Source organism: Bos indicus, chromosome 25 (assembly GCF_029378745.1).
Source record: "Bos indicus isolate NIAB-ARS_2022 breed Sahiwal x Tharparkar chromosome 25, NIAB-ARS_B.indTharparkar_mat_pri_1.0, whole genome shotgun sequence".
Lineage (NCBI taxonomy): Eukaryota > Metazoa > Chordata > Mammalia > Artiodactyla > Bovidae > Bos > Bos indicus.
In genome coordinates this window covers 39,901,924-39,924,843 of record NC_091784.1, presented here as the reverse complement: position 1 = coordinate 39,924,843, position 22,920 = coordinate 39,901,924, and the positions used below count along the sequence as shown (strand labels likewise).

The 22,920-nt window shown below is 57.9% G+C and overlaps 1 protein-coding gene across 3 annotated transcripts in view; it reads right to left on the bottom strand.

Moving 5' to 3' along the window:
- Positions 1-21,863, bottom strand: part of FBXL18 (F-box and leucine rich repeat protein 18) — a 65,020-nt gene extending 43,157 nt beyond the window's left edge. The window contains exons 1-4 of one of the 3 annotated variants that reach the window (XM_070780253.1): positions 21,699-21,862; positions 15,862-16,065; positions 10,751-12,288; positions 7,702-7,920 (exon numbers count right to left, since the gene is read on the bottom strand). In XM_070780253.1, coding sequence (XP_070636354.1) covers positions 7,702-7,920; positions 10,751-12,288; positions 15,862-16,065; positions 21,699-21,716 — 1,979 coding nt within the window. In that variant the 5' untranslated portion in view covers positions 21,717-21,862. Of the gene's footprint in view, positions 1-7,701; positions 7,921-10,750; positions 12,289-15,861; positions 16,066-21,698 lie in introns of all 3 variants that reach the window. The other 2 variants (XM_070780254.1, XM_070780255.1) reach the window with 2 other exon arrangements.
- Between the last annotated feature and the right edge of the window lie 1,057 nt (positions 21,864-22,920).

Here is a 22,920-nt window from a genome sequence, read left to right as displayed (position 1 = left end):
ACTCCCAAGTCATGTGACGCCGTCACTCTGCCGGGAGGACATGCCCCAGTGCCTGCCGCCAGCCCCGGACCTCTGCGGGCACCTCAGACCAGCCTTCCACCTCGTGCAGCCTTGGGCACCAGGCTCCACCCCGTGGGGCGGGGGACAGTTTACAAGGAGCATCTGCCGGGCCGGGCACCGCGCTGCAGCTGACAAGATGTCACCGCAGGTCACCTCCCCACAGGCCCTGGCCAGCGAGGTGACCGCCCCCTTCCCACCCGGAAGCCAAGGTGCCTCTGGTCACGGGAGGAACTTCCATCCCATATTATTGCGAAGGGCGAGAGGCAAGAAGGTGGCCACACAATTTGCCAGAGCTAAAGCCAGGCCGCCCCCAGCCCACACCTGCTGCAAGGGACGAGGAAACGGCGGCCCCAGCTTCCCTCAATCCCCGCAGCGGCACTGCACGGGATCTCGACATGTGCAAACTGAACGCCAGAAAGCCATTCGTAAAACCTGATGTTGCGCCAATAAAGACGCTGAGGAAATGCCTCCGGTTCTGAGCACCGTGTTCTGCTCCTGGTGGGAGCGTCTGTGACCATGAACCTCGTGGGCAAGTCCTCACCTGCAAGCCTGCTGTGCGATCTACTTGACTTGAAACAAGATATTCTCAGGTGTGGGACGTGCATGCAAGATGCCTGCCTGCCCACCTGCCTCCCCGAGGCTCTTACGGAGCCGCCGTCAAGATGCCGAAGGGGATTAACTTCTCACCGGAGCCCGGAAGGCAGCTGCCCCTTCAGAGCAGCCCTGACATGCGACTCCTGCCCCAAGTAAACCGACGTCCTTCCGAAGGCTTTCTCTGGGGTCAGCACCCAGGTCAGCCCTGATCTTGACAGAGCGGGGGCTGGGGGGTGCTCAGTCGCCCTCATACCTCTGAAAGGCACCTCCCAGACCAAGGAGTCCACACGCCCTCCCAGCTGGAGTCTCACCGTCCCCACGCAGAGTGAAGCGTGGACAAAACGTGGACGAGGGGCAGCAGCAGGGAGAGCAATCGCTCCTTCCGAGGGTGGGGCTGAGGTCCCCTCTCCCTTCCTGGGGGCGGGGAGACAGGCTCTTGGTGGGGCTCGTGTGGAGAGCCATCGATCCACGGGTTTTGCGGGGTCACCTGCACATGGCTTGTAATGTTTGTGTGTACAATTCAAGTGTGGTTTGAGACTGGAGTAAATCGATACAAGGCAAGAAAATTAAATTCCTGCTGTCCCCTATGTTTGGAACCAGATGGATGAGCCACAGCAGGGGAGGCCGCCTCTGAGGGCCGCTACCCTGACCAGGGCGAATCGCATCGCGAGAGGCAAGACCCAAAGCTGCATGCAGCCTGAGGTTGCAAGGACAAAAACCAGGCCTGCCAGGTTGATGGGTTCACCTCCAGGCATGGTGTGTGTGTCCTCCTGGGCACCCCCACCTGGGCACCGCCCCCCCCATGCCCAGGTCCACCCTCAGCAACCCCCACACCATCCTGGGCAGCAGAGGCGGGGAAGCCCCTGCCTCCCCTCACTGCTAGCCTGGATCTCATCTAGGGTAGGAAGAGGCAGGGTGTCTGGAGCCTGAGCTCAGTCCACACTCACTCTGAACCTGGCATCTGCGAGCTCGGCCACCTGGCCCCCACAAGGGGCAACAAAAGCTCTAGATGGCGAGAGGAGACGCCACCCTGGATGCCGTCCCTCCTGGGGGCCCGAGGGCACCAACAAGATACAGAGCTTCAGAAAGTTCAACCAGACTGACTCTCTGGCACTTGCAGCGGTCGGAAGGGAGGAGCCACACCGAAAACTTTCTACACACACCAGGGGATTTCCAAGGGGCCTCTGGGTGCTTGAGAAGCTCAGCTGCCCCAAATGCCTTCTCCGAGCCTCCAGGGAGCAGACAAGATTTTGCTTGTCTTAAAACCATTGTTGTGTTCAGAGAGAAAACACGCCGAAATGTAAGGTGAGCGCAGGGGCCCCAGCTCCTCCCGTGGCGCCAACGCACCCTCTCCTTCTGTGCTAAGCACGTTCCTCCTGGACGCGGCCTGGCGACGTCTCAGGACACAGACAGCCTGAGTCGGGTTTGGTGAATTTCCTTCAGTCCTCGGGGCTGTGACCAACCTGCGCCCAAGGCAATAAAGCACCCGGGCGGGGACCACCTCCTCCATGGTCCCGTCCCGGCCAGCGGGCCGCTTCCCCCAGGGACACGGTTTAGGGACCCCTTCCCACAACCATATTGGTAAGCTTCGTTTCACACAGTATAATCATATACGCGCTTGAGCCGTTTCCTCAGGATAAATTCCAGAAACAGGGCCATTGGATCCCAGGGCACGAACACGTCAACATGTCAAAAGATGGGCCCACAGCGGACTCGGATGCCACAGCAAGGACCCGAGGGGACGCAGCTGCAGAGCGACCGGGGGTGGGCGGATGAGGAGGGGCAGCCTGCGGTGCGTCTGCCTGTGGCTGACATGGGGAGGCGGCTGGCGGGGAGGTTGAGCCCCAAGGTCGCTGCTGACACAGGACTCGACGGGGCGGCCACAGCCCCGGGACCTCAGGCCCGGCCGCGGCCCAGCGGACGTGGAGAGGGGCGTCCCGTGCAGGCAGCTCTGAGCCCGCGGTCCGCGAGTGCACGAGGGGGCCCCAGGGACCTCGGTCTCCGTGCTTGGCCCTGCAGGTGCCTCGGAGCTGGAAGGGCTCCGGGAGGGGACGGCTGGGGCCTCAGCCTGGCAGCAGTGCTGGCTTGCTTCTGGGCCTGAGTAATACCTGCTGGCTTGCTTCTTGGCCTGAGAAACTAGGAGAGAAATTAAAGTTGGCAGCCTCGGGTCCCCCTGCTGCCCCACCCAGATAAAAGTCTTATAGAAAAGCCAAAGTCATAAGACCTTTTATAAAACCACTCTCGCTGTAACAGGGATTTTCAAGAAGCAGGGAGGTGGGCAGTGGCCAAGAATAAAACAGTTACTAAAGCTTCTCAGAACTCAAGATGCGCTCCAGGCGGGTGTGCAGGGCATGCCCTCCAAGCTCCCTGCCAGGCCTGCGGGGACCCCTAGGGCCCCTTGGGGCAGCCTGGACCCACCCTCGTGCAGAGAAGCGGGCAGGGAGAGACCCTCCGTGTCAGGGCTCACTGGCCGCCCGCCCATGTGGAGGAACAGGATCGTAAACCCATGGGCTTGGGCCCCTGGAGCTGGTAACTCGGTGTGAGGCTCTGTCACCAGAAAGGCCTGAAGGAGGCGGGCCGGGGCGAAGCAGAACACAGAGCAGCTGGTTTGGGGTGTCCCTGGGGCACCTCCCCTTCCCCCAACACAGACACCTCCAGGACCAACACGGCAGGCTTCTCACAGCCTTCAAGAAACGCCTCCGAGAGGCGCCAGAGAGAGACAGCGCACGCCCCTGCTTTTGTCTGAGACACGCCTTGAAAGCTTCCCTGTGGGGACCCCAAGTCTCTTACAGGCTGCGCTTCGTTACATTGGCTTGATGCATCATCATTTACTTCCCAGTCTCCTACAAATGGGGGGCTTCCCACGTGGCTCAGTGGTAAGGAATCCACCTGCAATGCAGGAGATGTGTGTTCAATCCCTGGGTCGGGAAGATCCCCTGGAGAAGGAAAACAGCAACCCACTCCAGTGTTCTTGCCTGGGAAATCCCATGGACGGAGGAGCCTGGCGGGCTACAGTCCATGGGGTCGCAAATGAGTCAAGCACGACTGACGGACTGAACAGCAAGTCCTACTGCCGTTCTCTTGGGTTGTGTTCCGTCTTCTGCTAAAAACAAACAGCGCTAACTCCGCCAGGAAGAGCTTGGCGTGAACCCTGCCTCAGGCCCGGCTTGGTGTGAACCCTGCCTCAGGCCCAGCTGCAGGCGGGAGCCTGGAGCGTGGCTGGGCCGAGGCTGTGAGTTCAGCCTCCACAGAGCTGGCCCACCCGCCTCCGGTGACAGGTGGTCCCCTCCTTCCACTAACACGAGTGGGCTTCGCCTGAAGGGGTGGGAAGGGTTGCACCAACGTGCTCCAGGGGCCGTGTGGCCCCGTGTGACCAGCGCCCACATAAGACTCTGCGGCCACCCCCCTCCAGGAGGTCACCACCACCCATACCAGAGCAGACCACAGCCTGCCCTGCACTTTCCACAAGCAGGGCTCTTCCTGCCTTTCCCACAGGGGAGGCTGGGTCCTTTCTTTGTCCCGCGCCCTTGGACATCTGCCTGGTGTGAAGGTTGTGTCTGGGCCCGCCCCCTCTGCTGCGCAGGCAGGCCAGGACACTCAGATCTCTGCCTGTAACAGGGCCAGCAGGTCATTTTCCGTACATGACTTTTTGTTTTGTTTCGCCTCATTTTGTTGTTTTGGCTGCATCGGGTGGTTTGTGGGATCTCAGTGCCCCGATGAGGGATGGAAGCCCAGCCATGGCAGTGACAGCCTGGAATCGTAACCACTGGGCCTCAGAGGCATGCGGGTGAGTGGGCAGGTGCTTGAGTAATCCTCTGAGCTTGAGGCAGGGCACCACGTGAGAAAAGGTGGCGACAAGCCCCTCCAGGTCGTCATCCCAGGTGGAATGCGTCCTGCTGTGATGCCTGAAGCCAGCGCCATCACCCTGAGCCAAGGCACCACCTGCTGGGTGCCTCGCAGAAGCGCAGCCGGGACCCCATGCCCCGCAGCAGAGGCCTTGCAGGAACACAGACGTGTCCTTCCAGCGCGGGTCCCGCTATACCTCCAGCCTCTCGGAGCCTCGGTCTCCCCACTTGTGCTGGGGCTCGGGGCACACAGCTCACAGGGCTCTGGGGCGGCGGGAACCACAGAGGCAGGACATGGCAGGGGGAGCCCACAGGGGGGCCACGCTCCAGCACCCACAGGGCTCCAGGCACCTCAGCTGCTCAGCGGGTCCCCAGCATGGCCCCAGCCTGCGCCCAGGAAATCCACCCAGCCAACGTCGACCTCAGGCCCGGACACCGAGGGCAGAGACACAGTGGTGAGTGGGGAGTGCCCCCCACAACCCCGGCCTTTCTCCAGGCTCCCAGGCGCAGGCCTGAGAGAAAGGGGAGTCACGAGTGCAGAGTCAGCTGTGAAGGCCAGGCCAGAGCCACCACAACGTCCTTAAAAGGGAATGTGTGCAACTTTAACGACACACAGAGACACCCCTGGTGGAGCGTTAACTCAGCAAAATCAGCACAAAAGCACATAACGACTCCTTCCTAGAACTGCTGGCCACTCTGGCTGGGGGAGCCAAGGGGAGCTTCCACTTGAAAACAGCTTGATCCACGGTCTGTTTTTATTTTTATTTATTTTTTTTACGGTCTGTTTTTAGAAAGATCATGAACACCAGGGAGGAGAAAACCCTTGCTAGGATTTCTCCTGAGGAAGGCGACAGCAAACCGCAAGGACCGGCGACCCCATAAGGACCATTTGGTGGGGCGGCCTGAGCCCTATGACTCCGGAGACCTGGCTGATGCCACGTCTGTAATTCTGTGACCAGCCTGGCCTCCTCCATCACGTTCCCCTATCCGCGGGGCGTGGAGATCTGGGAGAAGGGGGCTGGGACCCCCAGGGCCACACTCGACGGCCGCCAGGGGCACTGCCGCGTCACCACATTTCCTCTCCAGGGGGCCTAAGCACTTCATGCCCCTGGGGACCCGCTCGGGGCAGACCCCCCTCCCCAGGAAGGGCTGCTCCAGGCCCTCACTCCAGTCCTGAGAGCCGATACACGTTCCTGCTGGACCGGTTGTCAAACTCCAGGACCCACTAGGGAAGGACACGGCCTGGTGTGTACACACCGCACACCTTCTGCAAAGGCCCGGATGGCAAGGGGGACACACACACCCACGAGAAGGCAGAATCTTGTGAGCTCTCCGCCCTGACCCACAGCCCCGCAAACGCCTGCTGCTTCTAAATCTGAACCAACGCAGACACATGGAAAACTGGAGACTGAAAAGATGTCTGTACAGTCCACAGAAGCAAAAGTAGAACGAGGCTCCCTTTGTGAACGTGCTCGGTGCCGCTAACCGCACACCATGAAACAGTTAAAGTCAGAAACTTTAGGTTACACATATTTAAAGATCTTTTAAAAATACCATCTTCTCTGCGTTGGGAAGATCCCCTGGAGGAGGGCATGGAACCCACTTCAGTATTCTTGCCTGGAGAACCCCATGGACAGAGGAACCTGGCAGGCTACAGTCCATAGGGTCACACACAGTCAGACACGACTCAAGCGACTTAGCACACTTACTGAAAAACAAGTCTTTAGCGTCGGGAAGGGCTTCACCAGGCCCGGCTGGCAGGCGCACAGCCATCAGAGGGCACTGCAGTCAACCTCTCTGAGACTTAGGTTCCACCCCCAACCCTGACTTCTCCAGTGTGCGCTGGAAGGCTTAGAAACCCCAGAAGGATCTCTGTACTTGACATAACGCCCTCACTGAGGACCCCAGGGACCAGGAGAACTTCGGAGCGCTAGAGAGAACTTCCGGAGCGCCAGAGAGAGCTTCCGGAGTGCATAGGTGAGAGGTCACAGGATCCGGAGTGTCCCCCGGAGTGGACCCTGCAGACATCGCTTCACTTAACTGCTTCCCTACAAACTGCCGGTGAAGCCAAGTTCACCATTTCCTGCTAGACCGACAGCACACGCTTACTTGGCCAAAGGCAGCTGCCACGTGCTCAGGTTAGCACCCACGGGAGCAGCCTCTACAGGAGTCTCTGAACTTTCTGTGCACACAGGGGTCAGGTTCATGTCTGGCAGTTGCCCCGGAGATTCCCCGCAGCTGTCATTCAAAGCCCACAGAGCTGCGTTTTATACACCAACCAAGAGGCTCTGCTGCCTGCGTTCTCGGACCAGGGGCCAGGGCAAGTGGCAGATTTAAGAGGAAGCTTGGGGCGTAGGAGGGTAGCAGGGGAGGCTGTTGGACCCACAGCCGTAACCTGCGTCCACAGTGAACACCGATGGTAGGGAAAGCCAGCAGCGGAGAGGCGGGCGCACGGCAGGCGATGGCACAGCGGCCGCACTCTGGGCTCACCGGCCCCAAGCGCCGCCACTCCCTGAGGAAGCCCCACAGTAGGGCCCGCCAGGAATGAGGGGATCGGCCACAAACAAGGAGACGCAGCCCGGCAACAGGCACGCGAAACGATGCTCCCTGGAAACACACCGCACAGACTCATGGTGCGAGGACAGGCTCGCCCAGGAGCCCCGGGCATCTGGCAGCGTCTCGCATGGGCGAGGCTGTGGGCCAGGGGCTCTCCCACCCACAGGGACGCTTAGGTGTGGGATGGCCATGCAGAGAGCACGAAACCGAGCCACTTCCTGGACACGCCCTATCACTTCTAGGACCCTGCACACTGCGGGGTGGGGGTGGGAGGCTGGGGACGAGGACAAGTCAGCAAACAGCACAGGGACAAGAGCCAGGCCTCTGCTGCTCGAGGTGGAGGCTCTCAGGAAAGAAGGGGGCAGAGGTCCTCGTGTGAGGCAGGGCTGGAAGCAGCCTCCCCAGGCACCCGGCTGGCCCAGAGCTCTCCAGAAGACGGCCCACCAGGCGTGACAGGGGCTCTGAAGCGAACCCGTGCAGAAAAACGACGTGACGGGGAAACGACGCCTGGAGCCTAAGGCTGAAGGGTGACGGGTGGCACCACGTGGGTGCCCGGTTCTGACAGCTGTCCCCCGGGGAACTCCTGAGAAGCCGGAGGATGACGACGAGGAGGGTCCTGCCGCCTGCGAGGGGCCCGCGCACTCACCTGCGGAGGAGGGCCTGCTGCAGGCTGCGGCAGGTGCTGAGCGACTCGCCGGTGAACAGGTGGCACACCACCACGTGCAGGCAGCGCGCCATGAAGGCCAGCACGGCCTCGGGCTGCAGCGTCCCGCTGCGCGACACCAGGCAGAGGCGCTGCAGCGCGGAGCACTGGCTCAGCGCCTGGAAGAACTGGGCGTTGGCGCTGAAGTAGGGCTGCTCCAACCTGCGGGGAGACAGGACATGCGGCATGAGACGACAGGGCTCCTGTCCGGGGGCCCACAGGCCCAGCAGGCTCGCTCTGCGGCTGCACTGCCTTCTCAGAGCGCCTGAGAGCCAGGAGGATGGGGAGGGGTGCGGGGACCGGCTGCACCAGGCCCCGGAAGACGTGCTGCAGTGACACCCTCGGGAGCTGCACGGGGCGCCGGGGGAGAGGGCCCGTGTTTGGAAGCAGGGTCTTTGCAGACACAAATGACTTGAGATGAGGGCACGCAGGACTGGGGCAGGAGCTGGTCCAATGACCGGTCCCTGAGAAGCCACGTGACGGCACAGGGAGCTGGCTCTGCAACAGCTGGGGTGCACTGCAGGGATACATCCACGACCCTAAGAATGCTCACACTGCCTGCAGCCACCAGAGGCCGAAGGACAGGCCTGGCACAGGCTCCCACCCACCTTGACCTGGGACTTCTGGCCTCCTGATTGTGAGAGGATGGCCCTGTTGTCTTGGGTGACCCAGCTGGTGGTCGTTTGTCAGGGCAGCCCCAGGACACGGGCACAGCAGCCCGGGGCAGGGAGCTGGGGCACAAGCAGAGCTTAAGATCATTTCCTGGTAAATCATACAGGAAGTCCTAGGCGGCCTCACGGACAGAGGTCAGCATGGATCCAGTCCACCCGAAAGCTTCCCACAAGGAAAACTGTTAATAAGGGTCGTCCTTGGGGATCAGAACCAGGCCCCAGCGGCACTTCTCAGACATGCTGGGCTGTCACCTGAGCTTTGACAACTCGCTCTGACTGTTGGGGGAGTCCACGGTCACGTGGCCCGAGCCACTTCAAGGCTGGCAACACAAGAGGGAGAGGCCGGCCAGAGACATCCGCCCAGAGCGGGCAGAGAGCGCACAGGCGCTGTGGTGGGCGAGAAGGGCTTCATGGGATGATGGAGATTCGGGCACGTCTGCAGGAAACTGCAGCTCAGAGAGCTACGTCTGCCCCCTATGACTGACCAGGAGGATGCTTTAAAGGGCGGCGAGTGGGCACCAGGCAAGGCTCCCTCTCAACCAGCCACCCAGGCCTCTGGGGGCCTTTGTGCGGGCCGTTGTGGGCCCTCACCCTCCCTGTTAGCACGAGGGCCGGGAGGAAGGCACAGGACAGCCCTGCGCCAGGCCATGCCCACACTGTGGGGACACCGCCACACCTGGGGTGACATAGTCCTGAGCCCTCTGGGTCCAGCCACCCCCACCTCCAAGGCCCAGGCACTGCACAAACCACCCCCAGCACAAACATGGTGTAACACCTGGGACAGAAACTGACACTCTCGGTGGGCCTGGGAGGCTGGCAAGACCTCCATCAACATGTAAGACCCACAGGGAACCCCAAAACCGTCTTGCCTGGTAAACTGAGAGTGACTTCCCGGGCAGCCCCCAAGAAGCTGATCTGCAGCCATGGGCTCTCGTCATCAAAAGAGAGGCTTCCAGGACAAGCAGCAAGACCCCCTGAGCCCGCTCCCCGCAGAGGCAGTAGGCCTGTGCTGGGGGCAGAAAGCCTCCAAGCGTCAGGAGAGCCTGAGCGCTCTGAACGCAGTGATGCCCTGGGTGAGGCAGACATGGGGAAGGGGCTGTCTTCCCCCTCCCCAGACAAGAGCCCGAGGGCCAGCACTCAGCCTCCTGATGCCCAGGGACACGGACAAGACAGGACAGGGAAGCAACTTTAAAATCAGGTCTGAGGTGACGGGATGTCTGTTCAGAGCTGTCCCACACGAGAGTCACCAGGCCTTGAAACGAAACGCAGCAGGGAGCTGGGGGCTTTAATCACATGTAAACAGAAGTCCTAAGCTCCTAAAACCGTGGGGAACGGGGGTCCCTCTGGGCATGATTCTGAAAGGCCTCACGTTCTCTCCGGGTCCGGCAGGAAGGAAGCCCCCAGGGGCAGGGCTGCTGAAAATGGGAACACTGGAGCAGGGAGACAAGCCCTAACCTAACACTGCTGGGCTGCAATCACCCCCCACCCGCGCCCTGGCCGCCTGCAGGATGGAGATGCCGCCAGCCAGCGAAGGACACGTTGCAACACCTCGGCCACTAGGTGGCGATGCGGGACCTCGCTTCCCACTGGGGACCTCGCTGCTCAAGCAGCAGCGAGGAGAGCACGCGGTACACACAGACTCCTCAACACTTGTCTATTTTTCTCTTAACATGCCCGCCACCTCCAGGTCCGTCCCCAGAGATGCCCCTGTCATGGGTGTTCATGGCAGGTGTGGTGGGCGTGGGGGGCCCATCCACTCCACCTGCAGGCTGCCAGCACTGGAGGGCTAGCCGAACTCAGCGCGAGTGACCAGCAGTGTCTGCGGCCAGGGCAGCAGGGCAGAGGAGGAGGAAGAGGCACTTGCCATGACTGGCTGTGCCCTAGGGCAGGGTGTGTGTGGCACCCCCGCCCCCGTCGTCCCTCGCCCTTCCGCCCAGTGAGGATCTGGCCTCCACAGCTTGCTCCGTAAGGCTCTGTGGGCACAGGCAGGGGCTCAGGCCCCTCTCTGACCAGCGCCCGAGCCTCTGGGACACAGGCATTCAAACCGCCAGCGATGAGGGCGATGTCCCAGACCGGGCTCAGGAGCACGGCCTCCTGTGTGCTCTGCCAGGATGCCACCAACCGCTGTCGCTCCAACTCACACCCCGACACCCCCCACTACACACCGTCAGTCCCTGGTCAAGCCCCCGGCCCTCGAGACTCTCAGGCCTGTGCCCTCCGTCTTGGCAGGCATGCGGCAGGAAGGCAAACACGCTCGCCAAACTCAAGGCCACACTCCGCACTCCCCTCTGTGCCCTGGAGGCTGCGGCAGGGCCCCTCACCTGAGGTCCTTCAGCCGCTTGCAGTGCTTCAGCATGTCCGAGAGGCCAGACATGTAGACCACCTTGCCCATCAAGCCCAGGTGGGCCAGCGAGAGCGACTGGAGCTGCTGGCACTGCAGGCCGATGCTCACCAGCCCCGAGCCCGTCAGGATGCTGGGCAGCTGGGCCAGCGTCAGGTGCCTCAGGAAGGCCAGCTGGCCGATGGCAGCCACCTCCGCGTCCCCGACGCTCTGCGCCCGGCTGCAGGGCGGCAGGGAGTTGCGGATGGCGGGCTCGTTGCGCGGCATGGCGGACGAGAAGTTGGAGCCGATCAGCTCCAGGCGGTCCAGAAAGGGCACGTTTTTCAGCAGCGACCAGAACACCGAGGACGGCTGGGGGCCTGCCGGCCCGGGGAAGGGGACGGACTGCACGCCGATGCGGACCTTCTTGCCGAAACCGCGGGGCACCGCACGCATGGTGGGCGGTATGGGCGCACGGTCGGCCCGCGGCGGGGAGTCGGCCACGGCGCAGACGGGCAGCGACAGGGAGCGCAGGTGGGGCAGCCGGGCCAGCAGCTGGCACAGGTGCTGGCTGGGGCCCGCGGGGCTGTGGTGGTGGGCGGCTGAGAGGTTGAGGTGCCGCAGGTTGGGGCAGGCCGCCACCAGCGCCTCCAGGATGGCGGGGTCGATGTCGTCCTCCGCCTTGCGGAGCAGGCAGTCAGGCGCCAGGCAGTGCGCGCAGCCGCTGAGGTTCAGGCCGGCCAGGCTCTGCAGGTCCCTGCCACCGTCAATGACGCGCTGCAGGAGGTGGCCACCAGATAGGGCGCAGCGGCTGAAGCTGAAGTAGAAGGGGCTGCTGAACTTCATGTGCTGCAGGAGGGCCGAGCCGTTGAGCCAAGACTTGGGCAGCTGCAGGGCGTCCAGGGCCACGTTGCGGGCCATGGACTCCAGCAGGTTCCGGGTGGCCCCGCTCTCGGCGAAGCTGCCGGGCACGGAGATGAGGAAGGCGTGGAGGTTCTCGGGCGTGCGGTCGCTGAGCACGGCCAGGTAGAGGCGCACCACCTCCTGGTTGATGTAGCCGGGGGCCAGGCGGGCGTAGAAGACACGCAGGTGCTGGTAGTGCGGCACGTTGCTCTGGCCCACCATGAGCTGGCCCGAGAGCACGGCGCCCTCCCGTGTGCGGTCCAGGATCTCAAAGTAGAGCAGCAGCTTCTCGAGGCTGGTGCAGCAGGGCACCACGCCATACGAGGGTGTGTACAGTGTCTGCTTGAGCTCCTGCACACGGCTCAGCGTGGCCTTGCACTCGCTGCTCAGCTGGCTGGCGTCGAAGCCGGGGCTCACGTCGATGGCCAGGGAGCGCAGGTGCGGCAGGGCTGACAGCACCTTGGAGAGGCGCAGGGAGGTCAGGGGGCAGCCCGACAGGTTGACGCGTACCAGGCCGCGGCAGCGCGCCACGTGCTCCACCGTGGTGCCCGACAGCCAGTAGCAGCCGGCCATGCTGAGCTGCTGCACGTCCCGGCCGATCTCCTTCACCAGCCGCTTCACCTTGTCCTCGCTGGCCTGCGGATGGCGGGGAGAGGGGGACAGAGAGCGGCTGAAGGCACTAGCATCAACTCTGCCCTCATCCCCCAGCCCGCATCCTCCCCCCAACGGTCAGGGAGCCGCCTCATCCCTCCCCGCACACTCACCTCCCGCCAGCACTCAGAGCCCCGGCCAGGCGGGAGGGAAAGTGGGGCAGCCCCTGGGGAAAAGTCTGGTGGATCCCCTGAAGAGCCAGAGTCACCTCGTGACCCACAAGTCCACGGTCAGGTGTGCACACGAGAGGACTGAAAGCAGGGCTGGGACCGACACCAGCAGACCCCGGCTCCCGGCAGCACCGTTCACAACAATCGAAAAAATGGCAACAACCCAAGCTCTCCATTGACCGCTGAACAGGTAAGGCAGTGGGGTCTGTCCACGCAGTGCGATTCCGCTCGACACAGCGAGGAATGATGAAGCTCGGCTGCTGCGACAGCACGGGGCAAGCCCTGAGGATGGAATGCTCCAGGAGGCCCGTCATAGAGGCCATATACTGTCTGATCCCACTGATGTGAGAGATCCAGAAAAGGCAAGACCAGAGAGAGCAAGCTGAACAGAGGCTACCAGAGGCCTGGGGAAAGGGGAACGGGAGTACTGCCTAATAGTTCCAACACTTCTGTTTAAGACGATTAAAAAGACTTTCAGAAAGAGTGGCGACGGTTGCGTAACCCTGTGAGTGTACTTAGGGCTGACAGCATGGCATGCTTAAAATGGTTAGGAAGGGAAGTTTCGTGTTGTGTGGGTTTCTTTCAAATCATACAGTAGAATCGTGTCCAGAAAGCGGGCTTTGGCCCTTGCTTTCTTTTACATCACGTGCACATTCACATGGTTACATGTTCCTCAAAAACCTGGCCTGGACGGTCAGGGAGCCACAGTACATCCAGCCCGCTGGTGGGCCCAGCGACTACCACGGCCTTCCGACAACACAGCATCGAGCGTCTGTGTATGTAAGGCTCGTGCACGTGATCACTTCTCTACAGCGATGTCCACAGCTGGAACCGCACAGGTGAAAGACACATTCTAAACACTCCAGGTAAGGCCTTCCCTGGTGCTCCAGTAGCTGAGACCCCAGTGCAGGGAGCGATCCCTACTCAGGGAACTGAGACCCTGCATGCTGCATTGCGCGGCCAAAAAAAATAAAATTAAATTAAAAAAAAACTCCTCACACCTACCTGACAGAATGGCCATCATCAAGAAGACCAAAATAACAAGCGTTGACCAAGATGCAGTAAAAAGGGAACCCTTGGACACTGTTAGTGGGAACGTAAACTGATGCAACCACTGTGGAAAACAGTATGGCGGCTTCTCAAAAAATTAAAAACAGAACTACCAAATGACCTACCAAGTCCACTTGTGGGCATTTACCCAAAGAAAGCAAGAACACTAACTCGAAAAGGTTCTCTGCACCACCTTCTCACAGCAGTGTTAGTGACAACAGCCAAGGCATGGCAGCAACTTGAGCGTCCATCAGTAGACGAGCGGAGAAGGAAGACGAGCCTGAGACACGCAGTGTGGCATTCCCGTCAGAAAAAAGAGGAGGAGGAGGTCTTGCCATTTGCAACAACACGGATGGGCTTTAAGGGCATTACACCAAGTGAGCTAAGTAAGTACACTAAGTGAACTCAGTTAAGAGGAAGGCAGACAGTGTAAGACCTCACTTATATGTGGAGCTAAAAAAAAACTCTTACAGTATAGGAATAGAGCCAATAATGTTATAATAACTTTCTATGGTGTGTAATCTAGAAAAATATCAAATCATTACGTTGTACACTTGAAGGTGATATAATAGTGTAAGTCAACTAGACTTCCATAAAAGACAGGAAGTTTTAAAACCAAGCTCATAGATAGAGGGAACAGATTGGTGATTTGGAGGGAGAGGATAATCAAAAGGCACAAACTTCCAGTTACAAAATAAGTCCTGGGGATGTGAAGTATAGCACAGGGACCATAGCTAATAACCCCACATCATTATCACAAAGATGCAAACATACTGCATATGTGAAAGCTGCAAGAGAAGATCTTAAAAGTTCTCGTCCAAGAAAAAACAATTATACCTCCATAAGGTACTACTGTTACTTCGACATGATCATTCCCCACTGCATACAAACAGCAAACCATTACCATGTACACCTAAAAGTAATACAACGTTAGATAAAAAGAAGAAAGAAGACAGCAGGAGGAAATCTTCACAACCTCAGGTCTCACAAAGATTTTTTTCAACAGAATACAAAAAACAGGAACTCAAAAATTCAACTGGACATCAGCAAAATAAAAAACTTACACTCTTCAAAAGACTGGCCTCACCGATTCAATGGACATGCGTTTAAGCAAACTCCAGGAGATAGTGAAGGACAGGGAAGCCTGGTGTGCTGCAATCCATGGGATTGCAAAGAGGTGGGACACAACTTAGCGACCGAGTAACAAAAAAAATGCAAAATTTACACTCCTCAAAAGACACTGTTAATAAAATGAAACAGCAAGCCATAGACTGTGAGGAAACAGTCACAATACATCTGATCAAGGACTCGCACCAGAACATACAAAGAACTCCCAAAACTCATTAAGAAAAAGACAGACAATAACGAGTGGGCAAGAGCCTTGCACAGACACTTCTGAGACGATACACAAATCGCCCTTGCAGCTGATGAAAGTAGAAGTCACAGCGTCCTTCATCAGGGAAACCAAGTTAAACCCTCAAAGAGATACCAGCTCCCGTGCATCAGGATGGTTACCACCAGAAAGACTAACAGCATCAAGCACTGGGGAGGATGCAGGCAACCTCAACTCTGGGCTGCGGCTGGGGGCCGAAGTGGTGCCTCCAACTGTGCTCAACTTCACAGGAGAGCCCAACACCTTTCATGGGTCTGCAAGTCCACTCCTGGGTAACTCTCAACCTGGAAATCCGTCTCCCTCCTGGCCTGGTGCCAGGACCTAAGACCCTCCCAGAACAACACCCCCCTCACCTACACCCTGGCCCAGGTGGCTAACAGCCATACTTTTAGGCCCCAGGCTTTTCACCTTGGAAAAGTCTTCACTGCATGTGTTACAACATTGCCCTGGTTGTTTATGTTCTGGTTCTTTCGCTGCAAGGCAGGCGGGGCTCTCAGTTCCCCCCCAGGGACCAAACCCGCACCCCCTGCACTGCAGGTGGAGTCCCAACCACTGGATCGCCAGCAGAGTCCCTGCGCCCCCAGCTTTCGTCACCCGGAGAAGGCGATGGCACCCACTCCAGTACTCTCGCCTGGAAAATCCCATGGACGGAGGAGCCTGGTAGGCTGCAGTCCACGGGGTCGCTAAGAGTCGGACACGACTGAGAGACTTCACTTTCACTTTTCACTTTCATGAATTGGAGAAGGAAATGGCAACCCACTCCAGTGTTCTTGCCTGGAGAATCCCAGGGACGGGGGAGCCTGGTGGGCTGCCGTCTATGGGGTCGCAGAGCGGACACGACTGAAGCGACTTAGCAGCAGCAGCAGGCACCCCAGGCCTCAGCAGGGCACCTCGGTTGTTCCCCACCTCTGCCCCCACGCCAGACGCTGCCTCCGGGCCCCTCACCTCGTAGTCCTTCTGCAGCAGCACCGTGTGGGTGAGGCTCTTGTCCAAGCACAGCGCTGCGAGCTTCCGGCAGGTGCGCCGGACGTTCAGAACCAGGTCCGTGCTGGGCACATGGCTCAGGATGTGCAGAAGGATCTCGTCGGAGAAGCCCAGCAGGTGGGCGCTGTCTGCCACCGGGGCCGTGTCGCTGTCATCGCACGTGTCCTGAAAATAAGGGGCACCAAATTTCCATGGGATCTCCAAGGGCAGCCCTCAGCCAAGGGAAGTCCTCGCCGTGGTCCGTGGGGAGGAGCTGTTACCAAAACTCTTAACTACAGAGCAAGAGACATTGGACATTCTCTAAAAGCTCCCTTTCCAAGCTGCACACCAGGATCTCTCTTTGAACATAACAGAGTCTAAATGAAATTTCAATTTTTTTTTTTTAATTTAAGAGAGATTTTTCTTCCTACCGAAGTTCCTCAGCCAAGTCTGGCAGGTTTCCGACTCAACTCACGACCATCAGCTGAGGCTGTCGTTGGTGAAAGCTGCGGTTTCTCCTCCTTAGCCCAGAGTGTCAGTCGTAAAACCCTTGGGCAGGTGAATTCCATCCAGAAATAATGACACCTGGTCTTCACCCCCCAGGATCACTGTGATAGGTTAAGGGTTACTGTGTATCAGCTCCTCAGAACAGCGCCAGATGGGCACCTCTCAGCGCTGTTGTTAAGGACGAGTAAAAGGAGAGAACGAAATGATGAAGCCCTCATAATTAAGCAGCAGCACCAACCAGACCAATGCCATTTAAAAATCTTAAAGATTCATAAAAAACAATGGAGGCAGCGTAGCTTCTCTCCACTTCTGGTTAGAAACCCTTGTTGGTATTTCCAGTAAGATGTCCACACGTCTTACTGTTTCATTTTCTTTTTGCAAAAATCAACAAAAGATTTTCTGCCCAAATGTGGGCTTCCCATCTTACTGATCAGTGCCTTGTACAACCAAGAGGGAGAGGGACTAGGCCTCTGTTAGTGTGACAGGAAATCCCTGAATCAAGGCCAGGGAACTGGGATTCTCTAAGAAGAGCCCATTGGGGGGGGTGGCGGCGGGAGAGAGGCATCCCTGTATCTTTCCAACACTTCCGGAAAGGACCCTCTTGCCTCTAAACTGACCTGAGTGGGGTGCCTCTGTGACATTCCCAGTAGAGTACCCAGAACTATTTCTACTGGCTTGCCCAATGATTCTGTCTACCAGCCCCACCTTCTCCAGCCTGCTTCTTTGCTGGTAATACTTGCCAAGGATGGAAGCGTCAAGGCTTGGAAAGCCGTGCTGCTGCCATGGCAACCGTTAAGTCCGGGAGGAAGGGCCCCTCTGCGTACCCCATGCAGGCACCAGGGGATTCCTGGGAGCTCTGACTGCGACGCCCCTCTGGCCTCTGCATCAAGCCAAGCCCTGGCCAGGGCAAGAAACGTTTGCACGTCCACTGCCGACCTACCAGCACCGGCCCCTCCCACTTTCCCGTTCTCCTGAGAGGCGGCAGCCAGATTTGCCTTCTCTTCCTTCTTTCCTTCCTCCCACCACTACCAGGGCAGCAGGCGGCCATCAGGCCCAAGTCCACAAGTTGCCCTGGGTCGCTGTATTCTGGGTCCACTCTTTCGAACCATACATTACTTCCCTGAGGAATTTCCCAGGTCCAATTATCTGGAATCGCCCAGGCACATCTGTTAAAAATCAGATTCGCAGACCGCACCCTAGACCGAGGGACTTCGTCTCCCGAAAGCGGGTGGAACCAGCGGTGATCATTATCAGGCGAGCTCGGTGTGCCAGGCTCCTGGGGGACAAGACGGAAGGGCTGGGCCTCAATTCCGCCGAGCAACCCGAGGCTAACCCCTTCCGACCTCCCCCCGCGATTCGCAGATTTATCAAAGTAAGAATGCCGCTGCAGAGCAAAGAGAACACGGGGGAAAACTGTCTCAGGTACGCCAGCATCATATAATTTCCGCAGTTGAGACTACCACCCAGAAATTACATTAAAACACACACACACACAACAAAGCAGGAGTTGACCAGCGTTTTCCTCCGTCCAGCCCCAGCACATGCTGCGAGATCGTGTTCTCCACGTGCTGCACCCCCCAGAGCTGTCCCGAGGCCAGCGTCCCACGCTCCACCCCGGGCAGGCACGGGCTTTCGGGGCGGCGGGCCTGTGTGAGGAGCAGCCGCCCAGGCAGCAGAGCAGATCGGTTCTCCCTGGTCTCCCGAAGGCCCATGCTGGAAGGAGGCCCAGGGTTTGCACCAATAGAGTCTTCTCCCTGGAACCGAGGCACCCCCCCACCCCTACCCAGCCCCCCAGGAAAGGCTCTGCGGAGGCAACAGCACACAGGCGACTCCACCCGGAGGAAGACAGGAGGCCTCTCGCTTCTTCATTCGCCAAATAAAAACGTGGGCCGCACAAGGCCCACGTCCACGCACACCCAAATACACACGTTCCTGCTTCCCTCTGCCTCTCCGGAGAATGTGTTCTCAGCACGGGAAACTGAGGCAGTCCCACCCTCCATCTTTACAAAAAAAAAAAAAAAAGTCAGGTAAGTAGCCCGAGGTCAGAGGGCAAGGATACGCAAGACAGGGCCTGATTGGCTGAGCCCGAGACCGCCCCGCCCTCTACCACCGGAAAAGGGCCGCAGGGGCTTCCGGTAGGGTCCAGCATGGGGCTTCCTGGGGTGTCCGGAAATCCCTGCTCAGGGCCAGGTGATCCTTATCAGGCACACCTGGGAACCAGCCGTCTAGCACCGGACTACACGCTGAAAACCACTTCAAGAGTGGGGGCTCAAAGAGTTTATTCGATAAACTGTGTTACGTTCTTTTTCAGAATGTGTAATATTTCACAATTTTTAAAAAAGTTAAGCCAAATTAAGCTGAAACCTAGGTACTGGCCCCGTAAAAAAATCCCCTCCTAGGATGTTCACTGTCTGACTGTTTATAGTCAGGCACCCAAAGAAATCGCAGGGTTCAGAGATCAACTGAGGAGGTGTCTGGGATGTGCTCTAAATAACCCAAGGGGCAAGGAGGGGGTGCAAGGGTCAGAGACGAACCAAGATCAGTCCTGTATTAACTATTAAAACTGGACGATGAAGCACAGGGAACTCTACTCACACTCTCTAATGACCTATATGGGAAAAGAACCTGAAAAAAAGTGGTATGTATATACATAGAGCTGATTCACCTTGCTGAAACCAACAACAGTTTAAACCAACTACACTCCAAGAAGAATTGTTTAAAAACTGGCCGATGAGTACATAGAGGGAAATTCATTACAACATTCTTTTGCAAGTGTGTGGAACTCTGTCATGCTGTTTTTTAATCAAAGGAGCAACCTGAAAGGATGCTTCTCACGTTGCCTTTTTAAATTTTTATTTATTTATTTAGTATTAAACTCTTAGCTGCAGCATGTGGGATCTTAATTTCTGACCCGGGCCCCCTGCCTTGGGAGCACAGAGTCAGCCACTGGACCAACCAGGCAAGCCCCACTGCCCCTCTTCGTAAGTCTTTGCTTCTCTAGTTGGCAATTTCCAGAATGGCCCCCAATACCCAGCAGTCGGACTTCCAAGCCTTGGCACAGCTGCTCCCTCCACTCAATGATGCCCCCACCACACAAGGGAAACTGCTACTCTGGAAACCTCAGCTCAAAGGCTCCCTCCTCAAGAAGCCCTTCCAGCACCCCAGACACACTTAACTCACCCTGCTCCTCCACCGCTGGCCCAGCCACCCTTCACCCCCTCCAGCCTCATCAGGTGCGCTGTACTGCCTCCTCACTTGGCCAGGAACAGCTCATGAACAGGGATCACCTTTTAATGCCCAGTGGAAAGAGGCACTGAACTGGGTGTCAGTGAACCACTGCTTCAGAATCTTTTGAAGAGCTATTACAAGTGCAGAGCCCAGCTCCTCAGAAGGACAGGAGGAGGACATCTGCATTTCAAACCCACCAAGGACTCTCAAAATCAGACTGCCCCATTCTGGAATCAGATAGTGGGGATGGTGGCACAACCCTGTGAATATATTTTTTTAAATCACTGCATTATACACTTGAAAAGTGTAAGTTTTAAGGACTTTCCTGGCAGTCCAGTGGTTAGGACTCCGTGTTTGCATTGCAGGGGATGTAGGTTCAAACCCTGGTCGAGGCACTAAGATTTCACATGCTGTACAGAGCAGCCAAAAAATAAAAAGACATATTTTAAAAGTATATAAATTTTATGGTATGCAAACTATATCTCCATCAATCAATCAATCAATCAATCATAAGATCCACCCAGAGAAAGGGGCTTCCCTGGTAGCTCAGCTGGTAAAGAACCCGCCTGCAACGCGGAAGACCTGAGTTCGATCCCTGGGTTGGGAAGATCCCCCAGAAGACAGCATGGCAACCCACTCCGGTATTGTTGCCTGGAGAATCCCCATGGACAGAGGAGCCAGGCGGGCTACAGTCCACGGGGTCGCAAAGAGCCGGACATGACTGAGCAACTAAGCACAACACAGAGAAAGGGACCTTATCTCCACATCCAGGATAGAATAAGACTCCCCTCTCTCTTCTCAAACCAAGAGATGCTCACGATGTGACAAGAGGCTTCACTGGGCAGCTCCCCAACATGTACTTCAAGAAACAGAGGGGCCTTTGCACCAGGACCGCGTAAGACCACAGTAGCAGATGCCCTCCATGCCCTCCCCCCCGCGCCTGCCCCCCACACACTAAGCACATGCAAGTAACCAGAACCTGCTAACACAGCCAGTCTACCCCCATGACTCTTCTGGGGGAGCTGGTACTCTCTGGCCCTTCACTGCTACCACCAGTGTGTGTGTGTTGGGGGGGGACACAGCCTCCCTCTCAATCTAGGGGCCACTTCTGACCCAAATTCACTTGAAGAGCTGTCAGTAACCCTAGCCACCTTCCGTGTACCCATGCCCCATCTACTCCAGTTCCCCAGAGAACAAGCAAGCCCATAAGACTCAGGAAGTTCACTCAGTGGTTGCTGGTCCCCGACGATAGCCATAAATACAGGTGCACACAAGTATACATAAAAGTAGGAAGGAAGCAGCAAATGGGAAGGCCCTAGTCAGAGTCCAGATCCCCCACTCCCTAATCTACAGAGAGAATACCTTGCACCACATTACAGGAACTCGGCGGGATTCTCTGTCGGACCCAGACTGTGGAGGATTCAGAGTTAAGTCATAAGGCCCCCTGGTGAAATGGCTTTTCCTCCACTACCCGCCCAGCAAGTCACACAACAAACAGGCTCAGAGAAAAGTGGGCTGGGCTGAAACTGAACATTCAGCGACAAAGGATGGGATGGGAAGCAGGCAGGGAAAAGAACATCTCAGAGCTCCAAGAGCTAGCCAAGGCCCGGGGCAGGGGAAAAGGGCCGGGGAGGCGCAGAGGAGCTGTAAACTCTGGGAAAGCAGGGAGCGGGGAGAGGTCTGCCCATCAGGAGGAGGGACTGGGAAAGGGAAGGAAAACCGAAGGTTGAGAGAACTTACACCTTCAGGGACAGAGTGAGGTCCTAGGGGGCGGGACGGGTCACGGATGGGGCAACGAGTAAGGCCACGGACGGGAAGGGAAGGAGCCGGCGAGGCCAAGGCCAGGTCGGGGCAGCAAGGACCAAGCCAGGCCGACGCCAGGGTCGGAGTGTGAAGGACCGCCCGGGGCCGCGCTTGGGGGACCGGATGGGAAGCACAGAGCCAACCGAGGTGGGGACGGGCAGGATGGAGCGGGACAGGGAACGAAACGGAAAGGACGCAGGGGAACCGAAGTCGGGATGGGGAGGACCGAGCGGGGCCAAAGCCGCCGGATAGGGAGGAGGGCGGAGAAGCGCCGGCCGTACCTCTCCAGAGCTGGCCATGTCGAAGGCGGGCCGAGCCGCTGCCTCCGGAGCCAGAGCTCCGGGGCCTCCCGCCTGGCTGGCCAGGGATGCTCAAAGCCGGCGCGTCCGCGGCTCCACAGAGACCCGAGTAGGGGGCGGGGCCATCTGCCACTTCCGGCGCCCGCCGACACGCACTTCCGCTCGCCCGCGGGCGGGTTCCATGTGGCCGCCATGTTGGATGCGGCACACAGGAAGGGGCCTGCTAGGGCGCGGGTTCAGCCCACGAGGCCAGGCAGACCCGCGCGTGCTCTCCGACCTCATCTCCAGCTCATCTGCGCACTGCACGCCCCTTTGCAGTTTTGCGGCCCCTCTTGCCGGTTGAGCACTCTCTTGTCTCTAGGCCTTTGCATTTGCTGTTCTTGGTGTCTGTAGAGTTAAGAAACCACCTGTCAGACAGCCGATCAACACGCACAGGCACGCGCGCACACACACACACACACACTCTCTCTCTTTTTTTCTCTCTCTCTGTCTCTCAGAGAATAGAATTACCTCCTCCCCATCCCCCCGAACACCCACCTAAACTTGCCCTTATCCTGCGCAATTTTTCTCCATAACTCTTCGCACCATCTGATCTACTGTATCTTTTTTTTTTCTGTCCTCCCCCAATAAACTGTAGACACCCTGTACCCGGAGCACTCCCTGACATAGGCACTGAATAAACATTTTCTGGGTAAATTAATGTATAGATGATATGCTCTCACCCGTAACGTTTTGCATTTAAAAATCATTTATCGGACTCCCGTGGTGGTACTAGTGGATAAGAATCCGCTTGCAAATTAAGGGGACACAGTTGAAACCTGGCTACTGGCTCGGGAAGATCCCACATGTCGTGAAGCAGAGCAACAAAGCCTGTGTACCACAATTAGTGATACAGCTCCGGAGCCCGGGAGCTGAAACTACCGAGCCCACGTGCTGCAACTCTTGAAGCCCTGTGTCTAGAGACTGTGCTAAAAATCCTGTGGACAGAAAGAACTGGATTTGAATGCTTGTTCCGACTTCCTCCTGGGTGACTCTAAGCAAGTGTGTTTCTTGGGAGGAGGGTATCAGACTACAGCCAGCTGAGTGGCTTAAAGAACAGAACGTCATTCTCTCACACTTCTACAGGCTAGAAGTCAGAAATGGAAACGTTGACTGGACCATGCTCCTTCCAAAGGCTCAAGGGGAGAATCTTTCCTTGATTCTT